Raw genomic sequence first — 25,993 nt, 5'->3', positions numbered from 1 at the left:
CCTTTAATAAATAAAAAAAAATTATAGCATTAATTTGATGTTTAATTGAAAGTTTATAAAACAATATTATACGTAAAGATAGAGAGTGGAAATTGACATACATACAGTCGAACATAGAACCTCCTCCTCTTTGGAAGTCGGTTAAAAAATTGAGTTAGGACTAGGTTCATACCGAGATGAGTATTGAAAAAAATCAAAATCGATTTATTTACAAATGACGGAAATATCGCTGGACATTCATACAGCCAGCCGAATGTTGAACCTCCTCCTTTTGAAAGTAGGTTAATGAGTCACAAAATTTTCTAAATCTTGTAATTTTTGTGTCTGCCTGTTTAAGTACATCCCTGGATCCACTGGCTTACAAATTTTTGACCTATAATAATTATATCACTACTATTGTCTATTACGTTTTATCATTAACAACCCATATTCGGCTCACTGTTGAGCACGAGTCCTCTCAGTATGAGAAGGTTTATAGGCCTTAGTCTACCACGCTGGCCAAATGCGGATTGGCAGACTTCACACACGTAGAGAATTAAGAAATTTCTTAGGTATGCAGGTTTCCTTACGATGTTTTTCCTTCACCGTTTTAGATACTTACACGATACATAATTTTTTAAAATGCATATATCTGAAAAGCATACCCCGGATCGAATTCAAACCTACGCCCTCCGAATTGAAGACAGAGGTATCCACTACCACCACGCTATCGTCTTCTCGATTATTATGATTAGGTATATCCCTGTTGTATTGTACTCATTGTCTATTACGTTTGATGTATCTTTATATCCGCTGTCTTTAATTTTGAATAATCTTATATCGCAACTGGTAAGTAGGTACCTACCACCTAATGATTGTGGTTGTAGTAAAAAAACCAAGTGATTCAATGAACACTGAGCAGGTTACTCGAAGGTCGCCGAGATTTGGACGCAGATTATCTTTTATCTTTCAGTCTCAAAGATCATTTTTGTTTTACGTAACCATTGCATCACTACACATGTGTACTTATATGTAAAATCTAAAGTAGAAACAATTATAAATACATATATACCTACGTACATAATTTGTAAAAATAAATAGCGCAGTATTGGTCGACTGCGAGTCACAGGGATTCGCTGGATGCAGGCGGCTCAGGATCGTGGTGTTTGGTAAAGGCCTATGTCCTGCATTGGACGTCCATCGGCTGATGTGATGATGATAGATAGATAGATAGATATACTTTATTTGCACACCACAAAGACAAATACAAGTGAAAAAAAAACAAATTAAGAAGAGATCAGCATACAAAATGCGGCCTTATCGCTAAGTAGTAATACACATACATACAAATAATTTAGATCCTAATACATAAACAATATTACACTGAATTATATTGAAGATATAATTCAGTGTAATATTGTTTATTAGAGAATATTATATTGAAGAGAAATAATAGATACAGATGTATTCGTACATAATATCATTTCGCCACATTCCCGTAGTGGTAGGCAAAGACTATTTACTTCCACTTGCTACGATCCTTGTTTCTCCATTGCTTCTTTCATTTTCGTCAACCTTTTCATACAATTTTGCCGATTTAGGGTAGGTACTCTTGACCTGACCTTTATTGGGAATGTCCTGAATTTTGCAACGTTTTCCTTGGCCTTCCCTTAGAAACATTTCTATTCACCCTTGCCTTATAAATCCTTTTTTAACCGACTTCGAGGAGGTATGTTTTTTACGTAACTGACGAGTCAAAAGTGCTTGTAAACTGAGCCTACTTGAAATAAATGATTTTTGATTTTGATTTTGATATTTGTATTGCTAGTTTCCTTTCATGCATTTTAATTACGTGCCCCAACCATCTAAGCATACGTTTCAATATTTTTCACTACATTTTTTCTATCAACCTGTTACTCAGTTGCACCAATTTTGTATTGTTTGATATTTACGGTGTATCGTATCAATTAAAATAAAAAAAAAATTACATAGCCTATTCGATCAAAATTTGGAACCAGAAGGCCTTAAGTCAGTACGCATTATGAGCAGGTTCTTTCTTCAGAGCTCTGGCTGGTTGCTTGGACTTAACCTCCGTAACTATGCATACCTTTCGATATTAGCCACTACATTTTTTCCATCAACCTGTTTCTCAGTTGTATCAATTTGGTAGGTACATCGTACCAATTAAAATAAGAACCAGAAGGCCTTAAGTTAATGTGCATTATGAGCAGGTTCTTTAGAGCTCTAGTCATTGGTTGCTTCGACTCAACCTCCGTAACCACAAATTTAATTTAAAATCCAGTGTTTTTAAGATAGTATAGTTGACGGCACAAGCTGAGCCACTTGATGTTAAGTGGTTGCATCGCCAACAACAAAAAAATTGGCAGGATATGCAAAAAACACACCCTACTGAGTGTAAGTTCATCTGTGTTAAGCCTTTTTGGACCGGAACACAGCATTGCTGTATTGCGGTAGAAATTCACATATTGATAGTTACCTAGAGGATTTGTCGCAAAGAATCAACTAATAAACAAGTTTTATAATCAAACGCGTGTCAGTCTGTACGTAACAATACACCCGGCGTATCGTAGGTATCCGACTTTGGCCATTGACCATGACTTTCAAAATAGAAACTAGTTCGTGTGAGCACCTTACAATTGATATTATACTCCGATCGACAATTGTTGCTAATTATTTGGAAGTATCTACTGTTAAATAATATTTATTTGATGGTTGTAACATAAAATTGATATTATTTATTTTTTAAGTAAATTAATTTATAAATCAATTTTATTTAACTACATAAATAACTTAAAAAAAGCAAAATTTTTTTTTTGTAATAAATTTAAACATGGTTTCATATTTTATTTAAAAAAAAATATTTTGAAAAAATATATAACGCAAGTAAATATATTACACTAATGTTACAAGTTTTAATTGATACAATAATATTATGTGTGCCTTTTAAAGTAAGAGATTTTTGAAATTTTATATATATATTAATATTGTATATCTACTTAAATCGATTTTAAAATTTGATTTTGGCTATTAAATCAAGATTCAGAACCAGAAGGATTGAGTCAGTGCGTATTGTAAGGATATTCCTAACCTTAAAGCTCTTTCTACTGGTTGCTTGGACTCAATCTATATAATAAACTAGTAGACGCCGCACGGTTTCACCCGCGTGGTTCCCGTTCCCGTAGGAATACGGGGATAAAATATAGCCTTTAGCCTTCCTCGATAAATGGTCTATCTAACACTGAAATCATTTATGAAATCGGACCAGTAGTTCCGGAGATTAGCGCGTTCAAACAAACAAACTCTTCAGCGTTATTAATATTAGTATAGATAATTTATTTATTTTTAAGGACATACCTACTAAAAAATTTTATATTATTAATTAAAGCCCCAATAGGTCAACGGTAAAAGGGTCGGACTCAACACTCAGTGGTTGTGGGTTGTCGCTACGCACTCCTAACAGTCGTTTCCGACAAATTAAAGGGAAACAGAAACATCGATAATATTTTATTTTTCAACTAGCAAACGCCCGCGACTTCGTCCGCGTGAAACTCGATGGAAACTTTCAACTACCCCCTAACCTACCCCTACCCCTACCCTACCTCTAACCTACCTCTACCTTACCCCAATTTATCCGAAAACCCCAAATATTTTACGGAACCCTATTTTTTTCCAAAATAAAATTTAGCCTATGTTACTTGTGGATAATGTAGCTTTCGAATGGTGAAAGAATTTTTAAAATCGGTCCAGTATTTTTTGAGCCTATTCCTTACAAACAAACATACAAACAAAGTTTTCCTCTTTATAATATTAGTATAGATTAAATAAATATTGTAACAAAAGTACAAACATACAATTTAACAGTAGCGACATTTCTTGTACCGTAGTATACCATGTTCGCGCGAACTTGACATTACTTGACACCGTAATGGCACAACAAGTTTTTCGACTCTCATTACATACCTACTGGCATTATGCAACATATATATTGTGTTATCTATTGGTGTTATTCTAACAACGTCAAACTAGCGAACGCCCGTGACTTTGCCTAGGTGAAATTTTTCAATAGTCAATATTCATTTATTTTAATTAAGTTTAGTTTGCAAGCACTTTCGATACATCAGGTATAAGATAATGGTGATAATAATTAGTAGAAACTTGAAAAATTTAGTTACGAAGGTTCCAAATGCGCCTTGGCCCGAGAAGAGCCCACAAACTCAGCCAGCTTTTTCCTTTTTTAGTTTATAACCATTTAACAAATATAAGTAGCCAGTCATGTAATACATTTAATTTCCAAGCTATTTTGTCGTTTGTAGAGTCGTTAACACTATAATAAGATTTTTCTGCTTGCATTTAATAAAAACTTATTGAGAGACATGCCCGTGGTTTTTGTGTGACAGATTCCATGGGAACCATGAAATTTTACAGGATAAAAAGCTATGCTATGCTATGCTATGCTGAAAGTAACATTAAAAAGTTAAAATCATTAGCCGTGGAATAGCTCGAACAAACAGAAAGACTTTTTTTTTTAGTATCGTTTAAGCACTTGAAAAAAACGGTATTTAGACAGCATAGACAGATACTTCAATTTTATTTATATGTATCGATTGTGTTCTATCTACGTCAATATATTTTTTATTCTATGACAAGTTAGCGCTTGACTGCTATTTCACTTGATGTTAAGTGACAATGTTGTTTAAATTAGGAGCTACTAATTTGGAAGCGATTCAGTTTATTCAACCTGTGATGTGGTTTTTAAGCATCATCATCATCATATCAGCCGATGGACGTCCACTTCAGGACATAGGCCTTTTGTAAGGACTTCCAAACATCACGATACTGAGCCACCTGCATCCAGCGAATACCTGCGACTCGCTTGATGTCGTCAGTCCACCTGGTGGAGAGTTGACCAACACTTCCCAGTGGGGGCTCACGGTTCCAGCACATTGGGACTCCAAAAGTCCAACGACTCTTCGAACTACTCGTAGTAGTTTACTCTACATTATTTGAGAGAAGATTTGGAGTTTTGACCCACCACGCTGCTTTGATAAGTATACGAAGTTACATCCACACTAATCTAATCTATAAATATAAATACTAATCGGAACTACTGGTCCGATTTGAAAAATTCTTTCAGTGTTAGATAGCCCATTTATCGAGGAAGGCTATAGGCTATATTTATCCCCATATTCCTACAGGAACGGGAACCACGCGGGTGAAGCCGCGTGGTGTCAGCTAGAGAAATATATTTGAATAGGTACACGAAGTTACCCAAACTTTATGTATACCTTGAAGTATAAACATAAAAGCACAAACAATAAAGATATTTGTAATTTTGTTTGTACTCTAATACAAATTTAAAGATCTCTCTCAGTGACGACGTCATTCTTTCGTACTATTTATTAAGGAGCGTGTTTGAGCGATACGTGGCAGTGCCGCAAATGTGACCCTTTAAATCCCTGTAGCTTTGGGAGTAATGATCGCAGATATTCTGTTACACAAAATAGCTTTACTATTAGCATACCTTATAAAACTGTCATCAAACTTATAATATCATGTATTGGACCTCTTCTTTTTTTTATTCTCTACAGGTTAGCTACAATCAGATGAGATTATAGTCAAGGCTACAATCTCATCTGATGGTAAGTGATGATTCAATCTAAGATGGAAGCGGGCTAACTTGTTAGGAGTAGGATGAAATCCACACTCCTTTCGGTTTCTACACGACATTGGCGGTACGTATTTTGTCGGTAGGGTGGCCAAGGCCAAAGCCTCCCACCAGCCAGACTTGGACAAATTAAGAAAACCTCAATCGGTTCAGCCGGGGATCGTACCCAGAACCTCCGTCTTGTACATCCACCGCGCATACCGTCAAAACCTCATCTCCACTTATCATCAAGTGGCATTGTGGTCAAGCGCGAGCGTTACCTACAATTAAGTTAAATGTACAACACTCATACTAACATAAAGCAAACACTTGTGGATTTCAAAAAGCCATTGAACAAAATAGCGTATCTACCCGGATGTGGGAAGATGTGATGTAATCCAATAAATTACACGCTCAAATTATTCGCACTAGCTTTTGCTAGCGACTTTACTCACGTTCATAATTTTATGACTATTTAGCATACATTAAAATAAATAAAAAATATCTTTATTTACTTAAATATTATATTTACAGTAAATATTACAAAAAAGCTAATTATAAATATTTGTGTATATCTGTCTGTTTGTTCAAGCTAATCTCCAAAATGGTTTAGCCAATTTTGACGGGAATTTTATTGGTAGATTGCTGATGCTATAAGGCCTACTACTTGACCTTACTTAACTTACCTTGTAACTTAACTACGTGTGTAAACTGCGGGGCTCATAAGACTTTTAGCAGTAGTAGAGCTTATTCAATTTCATCCTGGGAAGTACTATCACTTAGAAACACACTATCACTAAGTACTGTTTTGTAATTTTTATCAAGAATATTTGCTATATCTTTTAAATATGATAATGGCCACATTTAAAAGATTTTCTTCACCCCTGAAATTACTCGGAATAGACAGTTAGACAATAGTCCAGCGGGCGGGGATCCAACTACCACCTCTCGATGATGAGTCCTGCCCCTTTACCGCTGGGCTATTGAAGCTTTCAATGGGAAGCACGTCATGTTTTTATTTCAAGTTTTAAATTGAAGAATGTGGTTACCATATTTTGCAGGATTTGAAGCTTAAGAGTTATGCCTACCTCACGTGAGCAGTCCATTTAAACATGACGTGATTTTTGCAAATCAAAAAAAATCAAAAATCAAAAATCATTTATTTCAAGTAGGCTCAGTTTACAAGCACTTTTGACACGTCAGTTGACTATTTGTAAAGATTCTACCACCGGTTCGGAAGGCAGGTCCTGCTGAGAAGATACCGGCAAGAAACTCAACAGTTGCTCTTTTGAAAAAGTCATACAGTATTATAATTTACAATTGATAACAATTACTGTTTACATTTGTTATAGTTTTACTTCCTGTGTGAAGGTGGAAGCTGATCCAACGGCCTCCAAGCATTTTTATCATTAAGGAACTCATCAATGTTGTAGTACCCTCGACTAAGTAAATGTTTTTTAACACATTGCTTAAAGCTATGCATTGGCAGGTCCATCACAGTCTTGGGGATCTTATTATAGAAGAGTACACCCAAACCTACAAAAGATTTTTTTACTCTTTGGAGACGATATGCAGAAATAACTAACTTATGCCCGTGTCTAGTAAGACGTGGGTTTAGATCTCCTTTTCGTTTGTACAAATTAATATTTTGTCTTACATATATTATACAGTTATATATATATTGACAGGCTACTGTTAGTATACCTATTTCTTTAAACTTTTGATTAGGTGCATTAGGTGTTGCTGTGACATAAGCGGCGTTTTTTAACCGACTTCAAAAAGGAAGAGGTTCTCAATTCGGTCGGTATTTTTTTTTTTTTTATGTATGTACACCGATTACTCAAAGACGCCTCGACCGATTTCAACAATTCTTTTTTTGTTTGAAACGGTATACGGTTAGCCGGTGTTGTCTTAATTTAAGCCATTTCTGACAAGACCACATGAAACAACACTGTCTGTAAAATCTAATCATGGCTTGAATTAATACATTTCCGGCTTAGCACCGCCTTCATACTGATCAGCAGGTAGAACATATTATGATGTTATTTTTCGCTTTTTAGTTTAGTGGGTACGTTTTTAGGTTTTGAAGTCGGTTGTATTTTTTAACTTAACATCAGGTGGCCTATTCACTAACTTTGTTCTATTAGCCACCTAATAGGTATAATTAACATCAAATCAATGATAACCTCATTTTTTGTATCCCGTGAAGCACATTATTAACGAAAAACACAATGTCAAACACACTGGTTAGTAATTTTGATCAGTTAGCAATAATTAATAAATAGTGAAAGAATTGGTAATAATAATAATAGTTAGTTGATTTTCGTGTGTATCCAATAAAGTTATTCTAAGTTACTAAATAGGCCAGCAGGTGAGCTATCTTGTTGTGATAAGTTTTTATCTACTTCAAAAAAGAAAAAATATAAGTAAGATGTTTGATGTCTAACTGTTTAAAAAATAACATTTAAAGTAAATGGCATCATAAAATACCTAGTATTCGTAAAGTGAAATACAAAATGGAAATGAAAATTATACATTTCGTCAATACCGCAAATACAATTGAAGTTGATTGTTCTGTCACCCAAAAAATGTAGATAAAGAAAACTCAACAAGTACCTTCTTTTATCCCTACTGACCCAATAAAAAGAGAAATAAATTGCAACAATATAGAAATAATCCAAGAAAATAAATCTAAATCCGGACAAAAGATTAACAATGCTTAATCAGGGGCTATAAAAATAGTAAAAGGCACAAAAATAGTAAAAGCTATGAAAAAAGGGCATGAAAAAACTGCATTGCGCGTCGTGGGAGATTTTTTTGTTAAAAACTTCTTTTTTAGTGAAAAGGGGCCCGCTTTTGTAATAGCTCAGGTGGTTGACGGTGAATAGAGCAAACTGTGTAGTATATCGTCGTTTGATATAAAAGAATTGCAGTGTTGATGAATCAGAGACGACTCTATGAATACTCGCATTTCTACAATACATCAGTAAAATATGCACCACTTAACATATTTTTAATGAAAAAAAGCTATTTTTGAATAGTCATAGACCTAGATTTGAAAAATGAAAAAAAAAATTGTATTTGGTGATTTTTTAACATTTCCAGATAATATAACACCTCGAACATTAATTTTAAAATTTAAAACTAAATCAATCCAAGATGTTGAGACAAAACTGTAGAATTTTTAAATAGTATAATAGTTATAAATACTAATAAAAAGCTAAACGTGAAACAGCATTTTACAAAAAACACCCTGCTAATTTTAACTACAAATAGGTTATAATAAGTAAAAATCATCATATGGTTCGTTTAAATGTGTAAACAAAAAAAAAGGAACACATATTCAAAATTCTGGGAATTAAAAAATCACATAATTATTTCTCAAACGGAGGAAAACATAAATTAAAGCTGCAATATTGACGGACAGGCATCTGTTTGTCCACTGCCTCGCAGTCCCTTTGTTAACATCCAAAGTTCCAAATCACTAAAACCTCCGTGAACAGTCACCGGTGCTAATAAATTCCAACACTACGGGAAACGCACATTTTCATATGCGCCATGGCAAAATTCTATTAGTACAGCTCCTTGGGACAGACATTTGCAAAACAGCTTAACTACCAGAAACTAAATGCAAAATTGCCCTTATTAGCGTTTGTTATACGTGACAAAATTCTTTGCAATTAAAAAGGAATAAGCCATTAGGCATTAGGGGATGGTGTTCAAGATGTTGCAGACAAGGCAACTAAACAAAAAGTTGTATGTGACAATATTGTTAAAGAAATAGAAACCTTAAAGGTTATATATAAAGTTCAAATTCCTTTGTTAGATGAAGTGGATTTGTGGTGATCACAATAAAGGGATGTGCAGGTAAAGAAATTTGAACATTTTGAGGGATGATGAAAAAAACAAGGGTCGATTTTAAGATACAAAAGCTGGTGTCGGCGACACGCTGTGCAACGAATGGACTGCGGATGCCGTTTGAGATTTTTCTGTAGATTTCGAAAATTACTTAGAGACAGTTAATTGAATGCAATTTTAAGAAACTCTTGCTTGAGTACTGCATAATAAATTACTTCAAAATGCGATGTACTCGTTGCTTACAACGTTGGAGATTTGGTAGGTAACATGTTTTAAAAATTCCAGACTCTAGAATTGTTATATTTTCTATTTAAAAACCAAATTTTAAGAGTTTCTAGCGAAAGATTTCTACAAAGCTAACGTCCAGCAAGCAAAGGATGACATCATCACTGTTGAGTACGAGTCTACTCTTAGAATGAGTGGGGTTAGGCTAATAGTCCACCACGCTAGCCCTATGCGGATTGGCAGACTTAGAGAATTGAGAAAAATTCTAAGGCATGCTGCATTCCTTATGTTATGTTTACCTTCACCGTTTGAGACGCGTGATATTTTATTGCTAAAAGAAGATGACATGATATTCTTATATTCGTCATCATTATCATCATCCAGAAGCTCCCTGATCGCTTGATAACCTCGGTCCGCTTAGTGGGGGATTAAACAACACTGCGCTATAAAATAACTACGCCTTAGGTATACTTGGACAATTGAATTGACCATTGAAACTTACTACCTCCCAAAACATCTATTGCAAACTCTCTAGTTGGATATCATAATAACCAATGCTAGAAGCATAACAAACTTCCAGGTTTTATAAAATCACGAAGATCTAGACTCATCTTACAATCACTAACTTCAAGTGAGATGCCAGTCTATGGCTATTTTGTCATTGAATAAAAAAATGACACTTATTCTTTCTACAATGTATATGCAGATTTTTTAAATTGCCGCGTCTTTTCATATTACGCTTCCATTTACCAAAGTCATAGGCATAATGCAGTATTTTATATGACGTCTGTTTGGAGGGTGTAAGTTCGAATCCAGTCCGGGGCCAGCGTAGTGGACTAAGGCCTAACCCCTCTCATCCTGAGAGGAAACTCGTGCTCAACAGTGAGCAAAATATGGGTTGTTACTGATGATGTTTATTGCTACCTACCATTTGCGTTATACCTTTTTTTTATTCATAATAGACTTGCGCTTGACTACAATCATGCCTGGTGGAAAGCAATGATGAGGTCTAGGTTGGAGCGCGCTTGCCTAGAAAATGTCTATTCATTCTTGTCAACCTTCAACGATTTCTATAAAAAAAAACTTTGTTAGGTCCCACGAGCTTGCTGATAAAAAAATTACATACAATCTTGAACCCCACGTTATTACAGGTAGTGCGAGTTTTTTTTTATCGTTGACAGGTTTTTATTTGTCCGTCAGGTTTAATTGAATCCGATGGCAAGTGATTGCCTGAATGAATTCGTCTAATTTAACCACTGAATGAGTTTTGAGCAAAGATGGCCGAAGATATATTTGTATTATAATTATAAGATATGTTTGTATTATACGTTATTTCTCTGAAATATGTGTAAAAAATAATATCAAATTGGAGCATAATTTTTCTTTTTTTATTAATAATTGGCTCTCATTCTTAGAGGAGACTCGGGCTCAGCAGTGAGCCGAATATGGGTTGATAACGATACCCAAAAAATGTTTTTATTTAAATTATTTAATGTCTCTCTGTCTTTCTGTTTGCACTCATCACCAGAAATAACCAACGGAATTTGATGCGGTTTCTAGGCAGATTAAGAGATGTATATGGCAACACAGTACGAACTAACAGTAAATTTAGAGGGAATATACAGAAAAATAGTTATCTTTTAACTAAAACAGAAGAAGGCATTTATTAAAATCAAAGTAGGAATAATAAAATTATGATAAACATCACACGGAAATGACAAAACAATCTTTTTACTCTTTTTCTGTAAGTCTGTTCATATTAATTTGTATAACTCGATAATGGATACTAGAATTTAAGATATATAGGTACCTAATGTCCCGGGCTGCCTTCTGAACCGGTGGTAGATTCTTAACAAATAGTCAACTGACGTTACAAATGCTTCTAAACTGAGTCTACTTGAAATAAATGAATTTAGAATTTAGAATTTACTGGTAGGTAGCGTGCACTTTATCTAAATACAAAATGCACTGCTTACCCTGAAAATTTATTATGATGTACGTAATGCCTGCCCTAGTTGAAAATCTTGTGCACACCACTGTCTGTTAGTGAAAACGTTCACCCAAAAACCGTTTTCAAAAACGACATCTGCATAAAACAATTTATTCAGAACAAACACTGCTATAAAATCTCTAATAAAACACATTGCGTCTAAGAAAAAACAATGTCCCGTCAGGTCCTTCACAACCCTTAATACACCGCGTGTTAGGGTTTCAAATAGCACGACCATTGACCGGGGTGTTTTTATGGTGGTTTATAGAAAAAATGGCGCCCAACCTTCCACAGGAACAGGAACTTATTTGATTATAATAAACATTAGAGATATCAATAAAAAATAACCAAAAACCAGGTGCGTGGAAGCTTTGTTTTTTGTGCACCAATCCGAGAGTTCTTATTGTTTGTTTTGTAATATCCGATATATTAGTTACGGAGGCCGCTGTGGAAGTTTATAGATCGTTAAGTCTTGTAGATAATAGAATAGAAATGACAAGTAGATTGTAGAACGAAAACCTGCGATAGTCAGATATCCCTCATTCTATCATTTACTAACGTCATTTCGCCGTTAGATTTCCTTATGTAAATCCGTTCAGAGGTAGTAAAGAATATTACATACGTACACACAATATACCTACGCTTATATATTTTATCCCTTTAGGGGTGGAATTTATCAAAATCCTTCCTTAGAGGTTGCCTACGTCATAGTAGCTTTATACACGCAAAATCTCAGCCCGATCGGTTTAAAAGTGACCAAGTTTCATACAAACTTTCATCCCCTATTTTATCCCCTTGGGGGTAAAATTGATTAAAATCCATTCTTAGCGGATTCCTACGTCATAACATCTACTTGCATACCAAATTTTAGCCTGATCGGTCCTGTGGTTTGGGCTGTGCGGTGATAGATCACTATGTCAGTCAGTCACCTTTGAGTTTTTTCCCGTCACTGCTCTGCTCCTATTGATCGTAGCGTGATGAAAAGTATACTATAACCTGCCCAGGAGTATGAAGAATAATTGTAACAAGTTTTGTTAAAATCCGTCTAGTAGTTTTTGTTTCTATAATGAACGTACAGACAGACATATAAAAAATTTACTGATTGCATTTTTGGCATCAGTATCGATTACTTATCACCCCCTGATAGTTATTTTGGATTTTTTCATGTACAGAATTGACCTTTCTACAGATTTATTATAAGTATAGATATAGATTATCATTCAAACCGACAATATCCTTAGCTCTCGATCTATACAAAACCCTTTAGCTAGTGCCAAACAAGATTTTTTTTCAGACAATTGGGCCGAAACGTTTTTTAGTCGGTAGCTAAAAAGGAGCGTTTTTATTATAGTTTCTTGTACGCACAAAAAGTTGGTTATGAAAGAGAAAGTTTGCCTCCTTTTTATTAACTTTTTGTTTCAAATTATGCGGTAGAAATAAAGGCTTTTAGAGCTCATGCTTTTGTTAACTGATACTTTTTTAAACTCAAATAATTTCTTTGTAGAACTACCGACAGTTTTGGTTCATCTATTGGATGAACCATTCAGTTTTATTAATATAAGGTACAGGTTTCCTTTTTACTAGTAGAGTTATTTAGTTACCTAGGTACTAGTAGATAAGAAATTTAAGAAATTAAATATCACGTGTCTTAAACGGTGAAGGAAAACATCGTGAGAAAACCTGCACCTCTGCGTGTGTGAAGTTGGCCAATCCGCATTGGGCATTGGTTCGATCCTTGCCCCGTTGGTCCATTGTCGTACCCACTCCTAGCAGTCTTTCCCACTAGTTGGAGGGGAATGGGAATATTGGTCTTATTATAAAAGACATGGCAAATATTCTATTAAAAAAAAAAGTGCTGCTGCTTATAATCTTACTTTGAATAGTATTGAATAGACAAAAATATATAGATGAAATGAATGTCAATGCAATTAAAATGTTTTTTTTTTATGTGCTTTTAAAAATAAAGCTAATGTTTTGAAAGCCGGTAGCTTTGTAGACGGTCGGTAGTTCGTTATCTGTGGTATCGTTTGAAAATCATATTCCGAGTCGGATCTCGTTCGGGAAGCCGGTTCTGAACATTTGCGTGATGGATGATCGGACACTTGCACGCTTGCCTCATTAGGCGTCTACAGACGTGCCGACTAGTCAGACAGCGAACTCGAATCAAGTCAGGAAGTCGAGAAAAATATTATGTACCAAAGAAACCTTCCTGTGGTTTTTTCCGCGTACTTCCCGTTCACATGGGAATATGGGAATAAATATGTTACTCGCTGATAATGTAGCTTTCTGTTAGTTAAAGATTTTTTTAAATCGATCCAGTAGTTTTAGAGCATATTTTTAACAACCTAACAAACAAATAAATCGTACCATAACCTCTTTATAATAATATTACTTTAGGTAGACGTGGCGTGCAAATTATTTATAGTTCAGCGCTTATACCGGTAGACAGCAATGTTGATTGGTAAAAATAAGCCTCCGCCAACTCTTGTTGGAGTACTGGAGTCGGTCTGAGCACCAAATGTCTTATCCTGTAAAGAATGAAGCCCTGAGGATTGACGTTTATAACTCTTTTAATCCCGTCATTACAAAACTCCAGCTTTGTTTCATAGAAAATATTTGATCTTTACGACGTTTAGAGATTAAAGGTTTGGAGTGCTGGCGGCTCAGAAACCATGGTATTTGATTATTATTATTGTCCATTAACTAATAATGATGATGATAAGCTAGCAGAACTTTTGCATCCACTGTGCATTGGATCCAATTTAATGCTTTAGATTATACAATTATAGAGGTGCAACGTCGATATCCTAAATCAATTAAAATTTAATTGACTATGCAATTCCGAAAAATATAAAATATGTAATAACACATTTAGATTTATTTCAAAATAAATAATTTTATTAATTTTCGAATACTAATTAATACCAAAATGTAACACAATATTTAATTTTAGAAATTATACACTGGTTTTGAAAATAAATAGTTTCTTTTTAATTACTGGACATTTTAAATTTTCAGACATGTAGGTACCCTTTTCGAAATAATGTAAATAAAAAATAAAATATAGATAATAATCTATAAGATTGTTATAACAATACTTAAATAAGCAATAATAGGAAAGGGTAATTATGTTGGTTTTTCCAACCATTATGTCAGTTTTCTCTAAGTTAAAGTTGTGAGTTGGGGCGTCTAAAATGCTACGACATATGATATACTATTACATCACTACATACTTCACATATATCGCATGTAACCACATCCATTGCTGCGTTTATTCTACCGCGATCCACGTGTTTTATAAAGGATTCAGCAATGTATAAAGTTTGGGGAATGTGGAGTAATCGACCGATGCTTTATTGCAGTCATTATAATGAGATGTAAGAATAAGATTGTGTGGATCAAAATGGCGGACCCCCAAAATACAGGTTGTGTGGTGTGCAGGAAATGAGACACGGTGCTAGAGAAGTTATAGATAGATATCTATAGATATAGATAGATAGATAGATACTAGAGATAGGTGTAGTAAAAAGTAATGAAATCTTTTTAATTTGATGACAAATTAATGCCTCATCAGTTCATCATTTATCAATATATTTTGACGACCCAATGCACGGTAACACCTCCCTTCTTATATGAGATATGGAACTTAAACCCACCATGCTTCTCCAATGTGGATAGACGTAATTAGGAGATAATATTAACACCACAAAATCTAACCTAACCTATAGCAGGTTGAGGGTTTTAACTGAAAAATTAAAAAAAGAAAAGCGCAGTACTTCATACTACTTGAACCCAGAACCTCGAGGTCGTACGCCACAAAGGCTAACCACTGGACCATCGAGGCAGTTTCTCAAACCCTCATCATTAACCACCCACATTCGGCTGACTGTTGAGCACGAATGTCCTCTCAGAATGAGAGGGGTTAGGCCAATAGTCCACCACGCTGGCCCAATGCGGATTGGCAGACTTCACACACGCAGAAAATTAAGAAAATTCTCAGGTATGCAGGTTTCCTCACGATGTTTTCCTTCACCGTTTGAGACACGTGATATTTGATGAATTTTTCAAACCCTATTAAACAAGAATTATCAAATTTGAAAGAAGACATTCTTCTCTATCTAGAACTCTTTGTTTCATTGATAAACTATATCCAAAATAAAGATCACAGAAAAATAAAAAAATATAACAAGAGTCAAAGAAATGTAAATTATAATTTTAATATTGCAATAAAAAAAAGATATCTTCTCACACCCAAAATCACTTGCTTAAAAGCACCTGAATTTAGAATTACAAATGAAATTAAAAAAATATAAAGATTTTAATCGACATCCTACTTCCGTGGACGAATACAGGTGTTTTTTGGATACGAATCTTGACAAAAAGCCTATCCAAGCAATTGTTGTCAAACCCTTGCATCGCCCTAACGACAAATAGACAAAAAAATCTATGAATTACATGAATAGACGGTCAAAAATAGGCAGTTTAAAATATATAAAAAAACTCAAGGCCAAACGAAATTGAAATCTCTATATGTAGCATAACAACCCTTTAAAAAATTAACTTTTGTGTAATTTTTATAGTTCTGACGTCATTGCGCCATAAACTATAAACTTTTACTTTTTTATTTCGCCCATAGAGACAATGTTTCTATGTTTTGCTTTAAAACAATACCACACAATACTCACTGTCTTTTTTTTTGATGGTAAAATTGTTTTCACTTTTTTATCGACCTGTCTAGCACAGTTGTGTAAAATTTTCTTAAAGGCCTTGGGTTCGATTACAGCTCTGGTCAATTTTGGAATTTTTAATATTGCTCTAATTTAGTCTAGTTTCAAAACGATTAAGAGTACCATTCAAACACCATGTGGATTGTGGAATAGCATATATATATTTTATTTATACTTTACAAGTTAGCCCTTGACTACCACCTCAACTCACCTCTACCATCAGGTGAATCTCACCTTATGGTAAGATGCAATCTAAGATGGAAGCGGGCTAACTTGGTAGGAGGAGGATGAAAATCCACACTCCTTTCGGTTTCTACACGGAATCGTATCGGAACGCTAAATCGCTTAACGGTACGTCTTTGTCACTAGGGTGGTAACTAGCCACGGTCGAAGCGTCCCACCAGCCAGACCTGGACCTATTAAAAGCCTCAATAAACCCAGCCGGGAATCGAACCCAGGACCTCAGTCTTGTAAATCCTCCACGCATACCACTGCGTAATATAATAGTATATTAATTCTTATGTTCCTTATTAAAGTACTTATAATATTTATGAACGTCATATAGTTTTTATCAATACATATTTTTTGTACGCGCATGGCACGCGTTTAAGTCGTTTGTCTTAAAACGTAGCGCGAGCTTTTTTACAGAAGCGTGTTTTTTTCAGAAGACTTATACTAGTACTTTACACGTTTTTGTGTTATCTGTGCTTGATAAGATGTAAGAATGAGTCCGGTGTCTATATTTACAATTAAAAAAAAAATTAAAATCGGACTACTCAGTAAAAAGTTCTACGTTCATACATAAAAAAATATAATATATATAAACATACGTTCATACACATCAAATTTTTAAGCTTCTGTCTGTTTTCGTGGATTGAAAAGCGAAAGGTCATCACGAAAATATTGAAACTTTTGACGTATTAAGAATTAAGATGAAATTTAGCAGGGAGGTAGTTTATATTTAGTAAACGTCCGCTAAGTTCACCACCCAGAAGTAGTTAATATCATCATAATTATTAACAGCTGGACATAGGCCTCTAGCATGGACTTCCAAACAAAACGGTCTCGAGCCGCCAGCATCCAGCGGCTTCCTGCAACCCGCTTGATATCCTCGGTCTACCTAGGGTCGACCAACCAACTTAAGCTTCGTGACTCGCTGAGCTATATCAGTGACTTTGATTCTTCTGCGGATCTCCTCATTTCTGATTCGATCACGCAGAGAAACCCCAAGCATAGCTCGCTCCATCGCTGAGTGATTTTGAGCCTTTTTATGAGGGCCTCAGTTAGCGATTTTATGTAACAAAAGCTATAATAAACATAAACACAAAGAATACAGAGCAAGTTCGGCCAACGTAAGTAAACTATAATAAATGGTAACTTTGACGGTAGTCATAAAAAAAATATTTTTATGGCTGGTCATTTGAAAATCGAAAGTTGGCAAAGCTACCGCGTCGCGAAGACTTAAATGAGGTGCAATTAAAGTCAGTACCTCTTTTGTTTCAATCGGTTATTGGAGGATGCCGCCTTAGGTAGTTTTACTTCTGTTTTTAAAAAGCTTAATATTATATATTTTATTACCTTGTATTCTAGTGTTTATTTTATAAAAACACTAGTAAAACAGTAAGTAGAATATAATTATTATTAGTAAATTATTCTTTTATTTGAAATCCTTTTAACATAGCAGTAGTTATTTTTTTAAAAACAATTTTCAAAAAGCCAACACCTTAGAAGCTATTGCTTAATTATGAGATCAAGGGTGGCATACAGAAGGCAGTAATTCTTAAGCAAAGGCTCACTGCTGAGCGCGAGTCTCCTTCCAGAATGAGAGTGGTTAGGCCAATAGTCCACCACGCTGGCCCAATGCGGATTGGCAGACTTCACACACGTAAAGAATTAAGAAAATTCTCAAGTATGCAGGTTTCCTCACGATGTTTTCCTTCACCGTTGAGACACGTGATATTTAATTTCTTAAAATGCACACAACTGAAAAGTTGGAGGTGCATGCCCCGGACCGGATTCGATCCTATGCCCTCCGGAATCAGAGGCAGAGGTCATATCCACTGGGCTATCACGGCTCATGATGATAATGATACCAAAGATGTTACGTCAAGTGTTCCTGCAAGATCCCGCGTAGGAACCACTGTGGATGGACCAAACTTCACCTATTCATCTACAAATACGTCTTCAAAGTTAGACCATTACCTACTAATTTAGACCGACAGACATTGTCACTTAACATATGGTGAGATTACAGTCAGGACTAACAAGGAAGTAGAAAACATTATAGGTAGACTTCACCAAACTAATAGTCTTCCAATTTTATCCATTACTCTCAATGTCATACATTTTATTATCGGGTGAAGTTAGAAACAGGATTAATTTGTTATTAAATAAAAATAAAAAAATAGAAAGTTAAAAACTGAGACGACATTAGACTACCCTGTTGGCACCTATAACGTCCCGTCAATATTTAAAAGGAGCGTAAAAAAGGGGAAAAGAAAGCATTGTGAGATCCACCGTGCATACTATTAAGAGCCCTCATTTACGTCTGGTCAATGACAGCCCTGTTTTTAATCAATAACTTCTTTTTCGCGCCCCGTCCTTGGTTTTTTACCCCGGCGCGACTTTGTGCGCTTTGCGATCAAAATCATGTGTCAATCAACACGTAACTTTTACCCGCACAAAACTATTACGTATAGCGACGTTTCCTCAAAAAGCTCCGCAAAAAGGCCAAAAGCTCGGCCAAAAAATCGTCTACCGAACAGTATCTCGTATCGCCGGCCGTGTAGCCATTTTAATTATTATTTAATACCGAGGGACGAGCACGTGGCGACTCGCACCCTCTCCCTCCCACTAGTAGCTGCCAGACGCAGCCGTCGATCGCCGTCCCCTTCGCACGAAGCCCACTTACACACATAAAAATCGTGAATAATAAAAAAATGTGTACACATTTTTTTCGCTTAACCGCCGTCTCGCTGTGTGCGTGCGGCCTCATGCCGCTAGAACGAGACGCAGGTAGCGCGGTGAGCGGTAGAGATAGATCCCCACTCCGATTTTTTAAGCTCCGCTGTCAATGTTTGCGTCCGTGTGATTTTTTTCATTTTATGTGTTAGTGTAGCCCCTCGCTCGGTGTAGTTCACTTTTTCTACTATAGATCTGAATTTCAGTCTCGTTTTTGCCGCGTCGGTCTAAAGGCGGGCGAGCGGGCGTTTTGTATTGCATTTTTGTCGTTCGAGATTGTCCGCGCGGCGTTCCTCTCGATATCGAGTCTGCAGAGGCCGGCTTTTTGTGGCAGCACATGTGCCTGTACACTAGCCTGCAATCGGTGCACGCGCAAATCGCCGAAACTGCGAGTGCGAGCGGGACAGCGCTGCCTCACGTGCGATTACCCACAACTATATCAATATACGGCACACAAAAATATTGAGCACAAAAAAATCTGGCAATTCGGATCCTAGTAACCACGCTCGGCATTCATAATTTTACCTCAGGGTCAAGAGTACGGCTGCGGCGTTTTTGTCCCCCGGCTTTTTTAAATGTTTATTTGCCGGGAGCGCGTGGATTTTTCGAAATTTTTTGGCTACCAGGCCTGGGACTGTTGCCTTTTGGACGTGTTGTGACGCCTAGTGTTATCTCGATTATGTGATATTTTTTAAGTGACACTTTAGATAGGAACAAACTGTGATTTATTATGGTGATATTGGTGAATTGAAGACAGCAGGATAGTGAGAGGTATGTGTGATTTCTTGTTTTTTATAATTAATTTGGAGGCAAGATCCCCTCGCGGACGTCGGGGGAGGTCGCCCCCTGCGAGGGAGTCGGAATTTTTACGTAATACCCCCATTCTCCCCCTACCGCGATGCCAAAATTGTGCGACGAGTCGGTTAGCCGTCTGTCAAGCGCGACCTTGAAGTATGCCCGAACTATAAAGTATCTATACGTTGAATATTTTTTATATCTTCTACTGTGTTTGTTAAAAAATTAAATCTTTTCTCTAATTCTGCTTTAACAAATCAATGCAATTCCTTACTAACTGTAAATTTATGATCTACCTCCAAATTAAGTTAGTCAAGTTTTTTTTCAATTATCGAACTTAAATGTTGTCTGTTTAATTATTTATTATCACATATTTCCGTAGTTTCTTGTAGTGAGATAACTTATCTTAATGTCTCACCTTTTGCGGTATCAGCAATTTGAACTCAAACAAAAGCTCGGACTGATAACGAAATTGGGCCGATTTTTATTTTAAACACTTTTTATCATGATAAGAGAAACAGTTGTAAAACTTTATTGAAACTTTGAAACGTATTTTTTTTATTTGAAGAAATAAATACTTACTTACTTACTAATAGAGGAACAGTTCATAAAAATAAAAATAAAGATAACATTTAAAAAAACATCAAACTATTCAAATGAAGCTGTACAATAGCCAAAAATAACTGATGATTTAATACTTAAGTAAATTAGAAGGTGATAGTATAAAAAAGAATTTAAAATTACCAAACAATATTTTGAGCTTAGTGCCTTTATAAAGGAAAAACAAGCTGCAGATCTTTGCCTATTTTTTGGGGACAAACTTAAAACACAAATTTATAGAACACCTGATATAGGTATATAGAAGTAACATTAATATTGGAAACCTTAATTAAATACTCTTAACTAGATTAGTTCCATAAACACAATTAAAAAGTTGGTTCGATATTCAACAGTTTAAAAAACTCTGGTGACAAAAACCGAATATTGGACAACCTTCCAGTAACCGCTTCAGTTGCTACGAAACAATTTGGCAATTCCCAATTTGCAAATAACTTAAAATTGAATTCGCTTCCACAGTTGCAAAAGTATTTAAACAAAAAGTTAACGGAAGACGAGTAATCTTGTAATTGTAACATGATATCTAGAACATTAATAAAACAACATTAATTATTAAAGAAGGTAACATTGTCAATGAAAGATCAAATATACTTCTTGAAAGAGTTTTATAATACCAAACATGTGACAATTATGCAAGTCTTGAAAATATATATACAATTTAAAAGTTAAAAGTTATGCTAATTGACAAGAACTTTAACTTCGCACAACAAGCAAATCGTATTGACTTAAAATATTACATGTAACAAAAACGTAATTAAATTCTCTAAGTCACTTCCCTATTTTAAAACTAGTAATGATTACAAATCTTGAACTTGATCGACCGTGGGGCCCAAGTGCTAAGCATCACCAACATATTTTTCCACACGATAACCTTAACATTGATAATAATGGACCGTAAAGCTAGGGCGATAGAGATCAAGGTTCCGTAACACGTCACGTAAGAGCAGAAAAATACGTTGGTCGTGTATTTGGTACGCGCAATTATTATCTTTGACAGCTGAGTATGGCCAGCTCCACAGGTACAATCGAACAGATAAATGTGTATGCCTTACGTAACCGAAGTAATACTGTATTGGGGGATATAATATACTTTAACGTATTGAAAATGCTTTTTAAAGTGAGAATTGTTGATAACCAAATTATTGTGTGAATAGAAATTACACTTAAACATATTTGAAACTAAAGAATCTGTTTTAACAAAAGTGTACTAAAAATATATATATACATAAATTATGAAATTACTTTAATTTAAATTGAAAATAGAATCTTTGTTTCTATTTAAATATGTAATCAAAAAAACTAGAAAATAACAAACAAAATATACGTAAATATTTAATGAACTTACATAAAATTTACATTAATAAGCATATTTTGAATAAATTATACCTAAATAGAAATATGCTTCAAGATTGTTAATCTTTGATTACTGAAGTTAAAATAAATATAAAAGAAAATATGTAAAGTTCCATTACGGAATATTCAAAAAGGAATCCCTTAATATCATATCCAGGTAGATTCACAAAAGGAACGAAGTAACTCGGAACAAATCATCATTAATATACATTGTAGACACGGTTGTACAAATCGCGTGATTATGGAAGCCTTATTCGATGCGGCATGTGGGCTAGGGGCTAGATCATTGACACAACCTACGCGGCTGCTCGTCACCTGCTAGAAAAAAGGCTAGTTTTTTACACAACGAATCTAGTTTTAAATAGATGTACACAAATATCTAAAGCTGCAAGACAACTAATAAAGGTAAAACAAGCGTGAATAAAATATGATATCGCGAACCTATTTTATTGGAAGAGACAGAATTCCCAATTAAGATTATGACGGTGATAGTTATTCAGACAACATTTTTGGATTTTTTGATGCGGTCAAATTAGTTATTTCCAATTTGTTTGCAGATAGAAGAACGAAGGATCTCGAGAAATTCCATGACACATACAGCAAAATATACCAAGGAAACAATAAGACAGAAAACGTATATTTTTATATGATAGTGCCAAATACAATTTTAGACAAATTTAATAACAATTATTTTAAAACTTAGATAGGATTTTACTAAATATAACAAGCAAGATGATGGAAGGAAGGACGATCGATTACAGGCCAGACGGTGGTGGGCTCGATTACCATAACTCTCCGTTAATGGCGGAGATACCTGTAGACAATTACTCCCATATCCATAGAAGTATAGAGCATTTGAGGTCGATGGGAGTGGCACCACACCTGGATCCCCATAGACATTTAGCTGCGAATCTGACAGACTTGCGAAGGTACGAACACCCTGATGACATGCCTGAGATAAAGCCGTCCGTACTTAGATTATCCGAATTCAAAAGTGGTCTACAAGAAATAAGGGTGCACAATGACCAAGAGAATGACATTCAGCGTCAAATGACACCGCACGACGATGGAAAAGGTTACAGCGCACCTTCAACGCCTTTATCAGAAAACGGCGGACAAAGCATTCAAGAGGAAAAGGTTAGATTTATATTTTTTTATATTATTGCGTTGTAATTAATAAATTTAATTTATCATTATGCTCTATCCTTGAATCATCGGAAGTTTTCGTGTATTGACGTCATCATTGGCAGCATTCGGTTTAACACAATGTTCGTTATTATAATCATTATGAAGAATCACGATCCAGAGTTGTTCCGCGTACCAGACCATTAATCTTTTGATGATCTTCTATTTTTGGCAGCGAATTTCCTAATATGCCTAAGTACCTCAAACTTCCGCGTTCAATACGAATGTATATACTCAAGTTAAATAGTTACACCTTTTCTATTACATATTATTTAAATTTCAATAGATGACCTCATCTTTGAATACTCGAATATATTTTAACCTATCACAGACTTAGCTGCTAAGAAATACAAATATTTTTTGAAGGAGCTCTTTGATGATCTAATGTACTCGAAAGTTAATAATTTAGCAACCTTTTTTATTCTCCAGACAACAATCTTTTTGATAACTTAAAACTTTCATCTATATCAAAGTTGCTTCATTTTAAATTAAAAATATATTTTCTGAATGCAGCAGAATTTTTAATTAATACTCCAGTATACGTACACACTCTATTTTTACTTAATTAATTCTCTGGAATATTTATTTTTTTGGAACTAAAAATCACTTGTACCTACGTCTATTGGATTGAGAGTGTTGTTTCAAAGCTAAGGCGGTGACTATAGACTTCCTCAAGATTTTTGTCCGCAGAATATAATGATTATGGTAGGGATTCTGCTTTATTCCTGACAACTATTATGAAAATACTCCATTCTTGTGTTTGTTTATCTTCATTAGAGCATACATTTTCTTCTTCATCATACAAGTGTGCTCGAGAATTGACAAACACAAAAAAATTGTTCGAGTGTGGAACTCGCAACGTATTTACATAGCAATCGTTTTTTTTCGCCACCCAAAATAAAAATACGAGCTCGTAATAACATTACATTAGAACGTGTTGAATTGATTAATGGGAATATCAAACTTGACCCGCAGATAATAGAACACCTTTTACAAAAAGAGACTGTAGACATATTGTTTTTTTTTATTGACCACATTTTTGCGCTTGACTACTATATTTTGATGGTAATGAATTATGAAATATATAACTACTTAGGTGTTAAGTTTGGCTATATGTATAATAAGATTAAGCTCAGCATCTAATTGGTTTGATATTACGTTGAATTTGGTTAAAATTAATTTGTAGACCTTTAAATGTACATCAAAAAATTCAAACAAGATAATCAAAGTTTCTTTAAACAGTCTTCTGCTTTTGCTTAAGATTTTCTTATAAGATTTTCTCACTGGTAAACCTCAGAAAGAAATATAAGTATTTTTATCTTGTATGAAAGTATGTATGTAATATTCTTGATTACCGTATCTTCTAAACCGCTGAACGTATTTATGATATTGTTAGATTTATCTTAATAACCCAGGTGTTCTTATATAGGTAAAATAAAATAAAACTAACTCAACGACTGTGAGACCCTATAGGCTTCAAGTGAAAAAAATATATTTTCGAATACTGCAATATGGGTATCCAATTAATTGCGAGGATTTTAAAATGGAATATTTTCTGGTTAGAACTTGGTTTTTTTCTTTTCAGTTTTATTATTTTATGCGATTTTATTTGTTTTTTTATTTAGACTCCATAATATCGTATTTTTTATCTAATTTTGAATATACTGATATTGTGATTATATCTCTTTATCGTTGTAAAAAATACATAACGACCTTAATAAAAATATAATACTCCAGCGTGGTAATTTTAATGAATAAGATGATTATCCGAATTAGTTAGATAGGTATATTGTAGAAAACGGATAATAATATTGATATTAGTCACAGCTAAATAATATAATGGCATCCTGTGTGTCATAGTACCTACTAAGGTTAGGCTTTCGACTATATACATATAGATTTTTTTAGCAGATAGCAGACGCCACGCGGTTTCCCCTGCGTAGTTTCTGTACCGGTAAGAATGCAGATATTTAATACGGTCAACAGAACTCACAAAGAACGTGGTTTTCTATTGATAAATATTTTTCTAAATTGGTTCAGTTCATCCGAAGATTAATCCCTATACCCTCACGAATATACTTATCCAATTTTATGCAAATTAAAATTATAAATCGAGCATTAGCCCTATTTTTAATTGATGAATACTCAAACTAAATTAAGGTTTGCGTGTTATTGTATATCGGAATGGTCCCAAAGACAAAATCTATATATTGTATTTTTTCTATTTTACACACAACTCCTTCATTTAATCAAATCATTCTTATTACCCATTTGTCTATTTGAATTTTGATCTCTTAATTACCCGTGGAAGCGATTTCTTCGCTGACGTTGCCTGTTTAAAGAATTTTAGCTTTTATTCCTTCCAATCTAAGTGCTAATATTGCCTAAAACTTGCGTTTCTTGCCTCCATTACACTTGATGAGTCCGGATATGCCTTGAGCGTCCAAGGTCAGGCGTACTCAGGTCGTGTAGAGGTTGTATAGGACAATAAGTACAGTCTCAAGCGGTAGATAAGTTTTTGGTTTTTCGGATATACCTACCTACTAAAAAAGCCGCGATAGTCCAGTGGATATGACCCCTCCCTTTGATTCGGAGCGCGTAAGTTCTAATCCCGTCCGAGGCATGGTCCTTTCAGTT

General features: G+C 34.8%; 1 protein-coding gene across 4 annotated transcripts in view; it reads left to right on the top strand.

Moving 5' to 3' along the window:
* The window catches only part of LOC112056645 (zinc finger protein rotund-like), a 213,620-nt gene that overhangs the window by 150,736 nt on the left and 36,891 nt on the right, over positions 1-25,993 (top strand). Inside the window, exons 1-2 of one of the 4 annotated variants that reach the window (XM_024096578.2) lie at positions 19,586-20,176; positions 22,729-23,308. The exons of the other annotated variants lie outside the window; for them this stretch is intronic. Of the exons in view, the coding sequence (XP_023952346.2) occupies positions 22,904-23,308 (405 nt within the window). The 5' untranslated portion in view covers positions 19,586-20,176; positions 22,729-22,903. Of the gene's footprint in view, positions 1-19,585; positions 20,177-22,728; positions 23,309-25,993 lie in introns of those variants that run through there. 4 annotated transcript variants of the gene reach the window in all.

The sequence above is a fragment of the Bicyclus anynana genome, chromosome 25 (genome assembly GCF_947172395.1).
Source record: "Bicyclus anynana chromosome 25, ilBicAnyn1.1, whole genome shotgun sequence".
NCBI classification, from domain to species: domain Eukaryota; kingdom Metazoa; phylum Arthropoda; class Insecta; order Lepidoptera; family Nymphalidae; genus Bicyclus; species Bicyclus anynana.
Note: the sequence above shows the minus strand (reverse complement) of the source record. Positions and strands in the feature narration are given on the sequence as shown.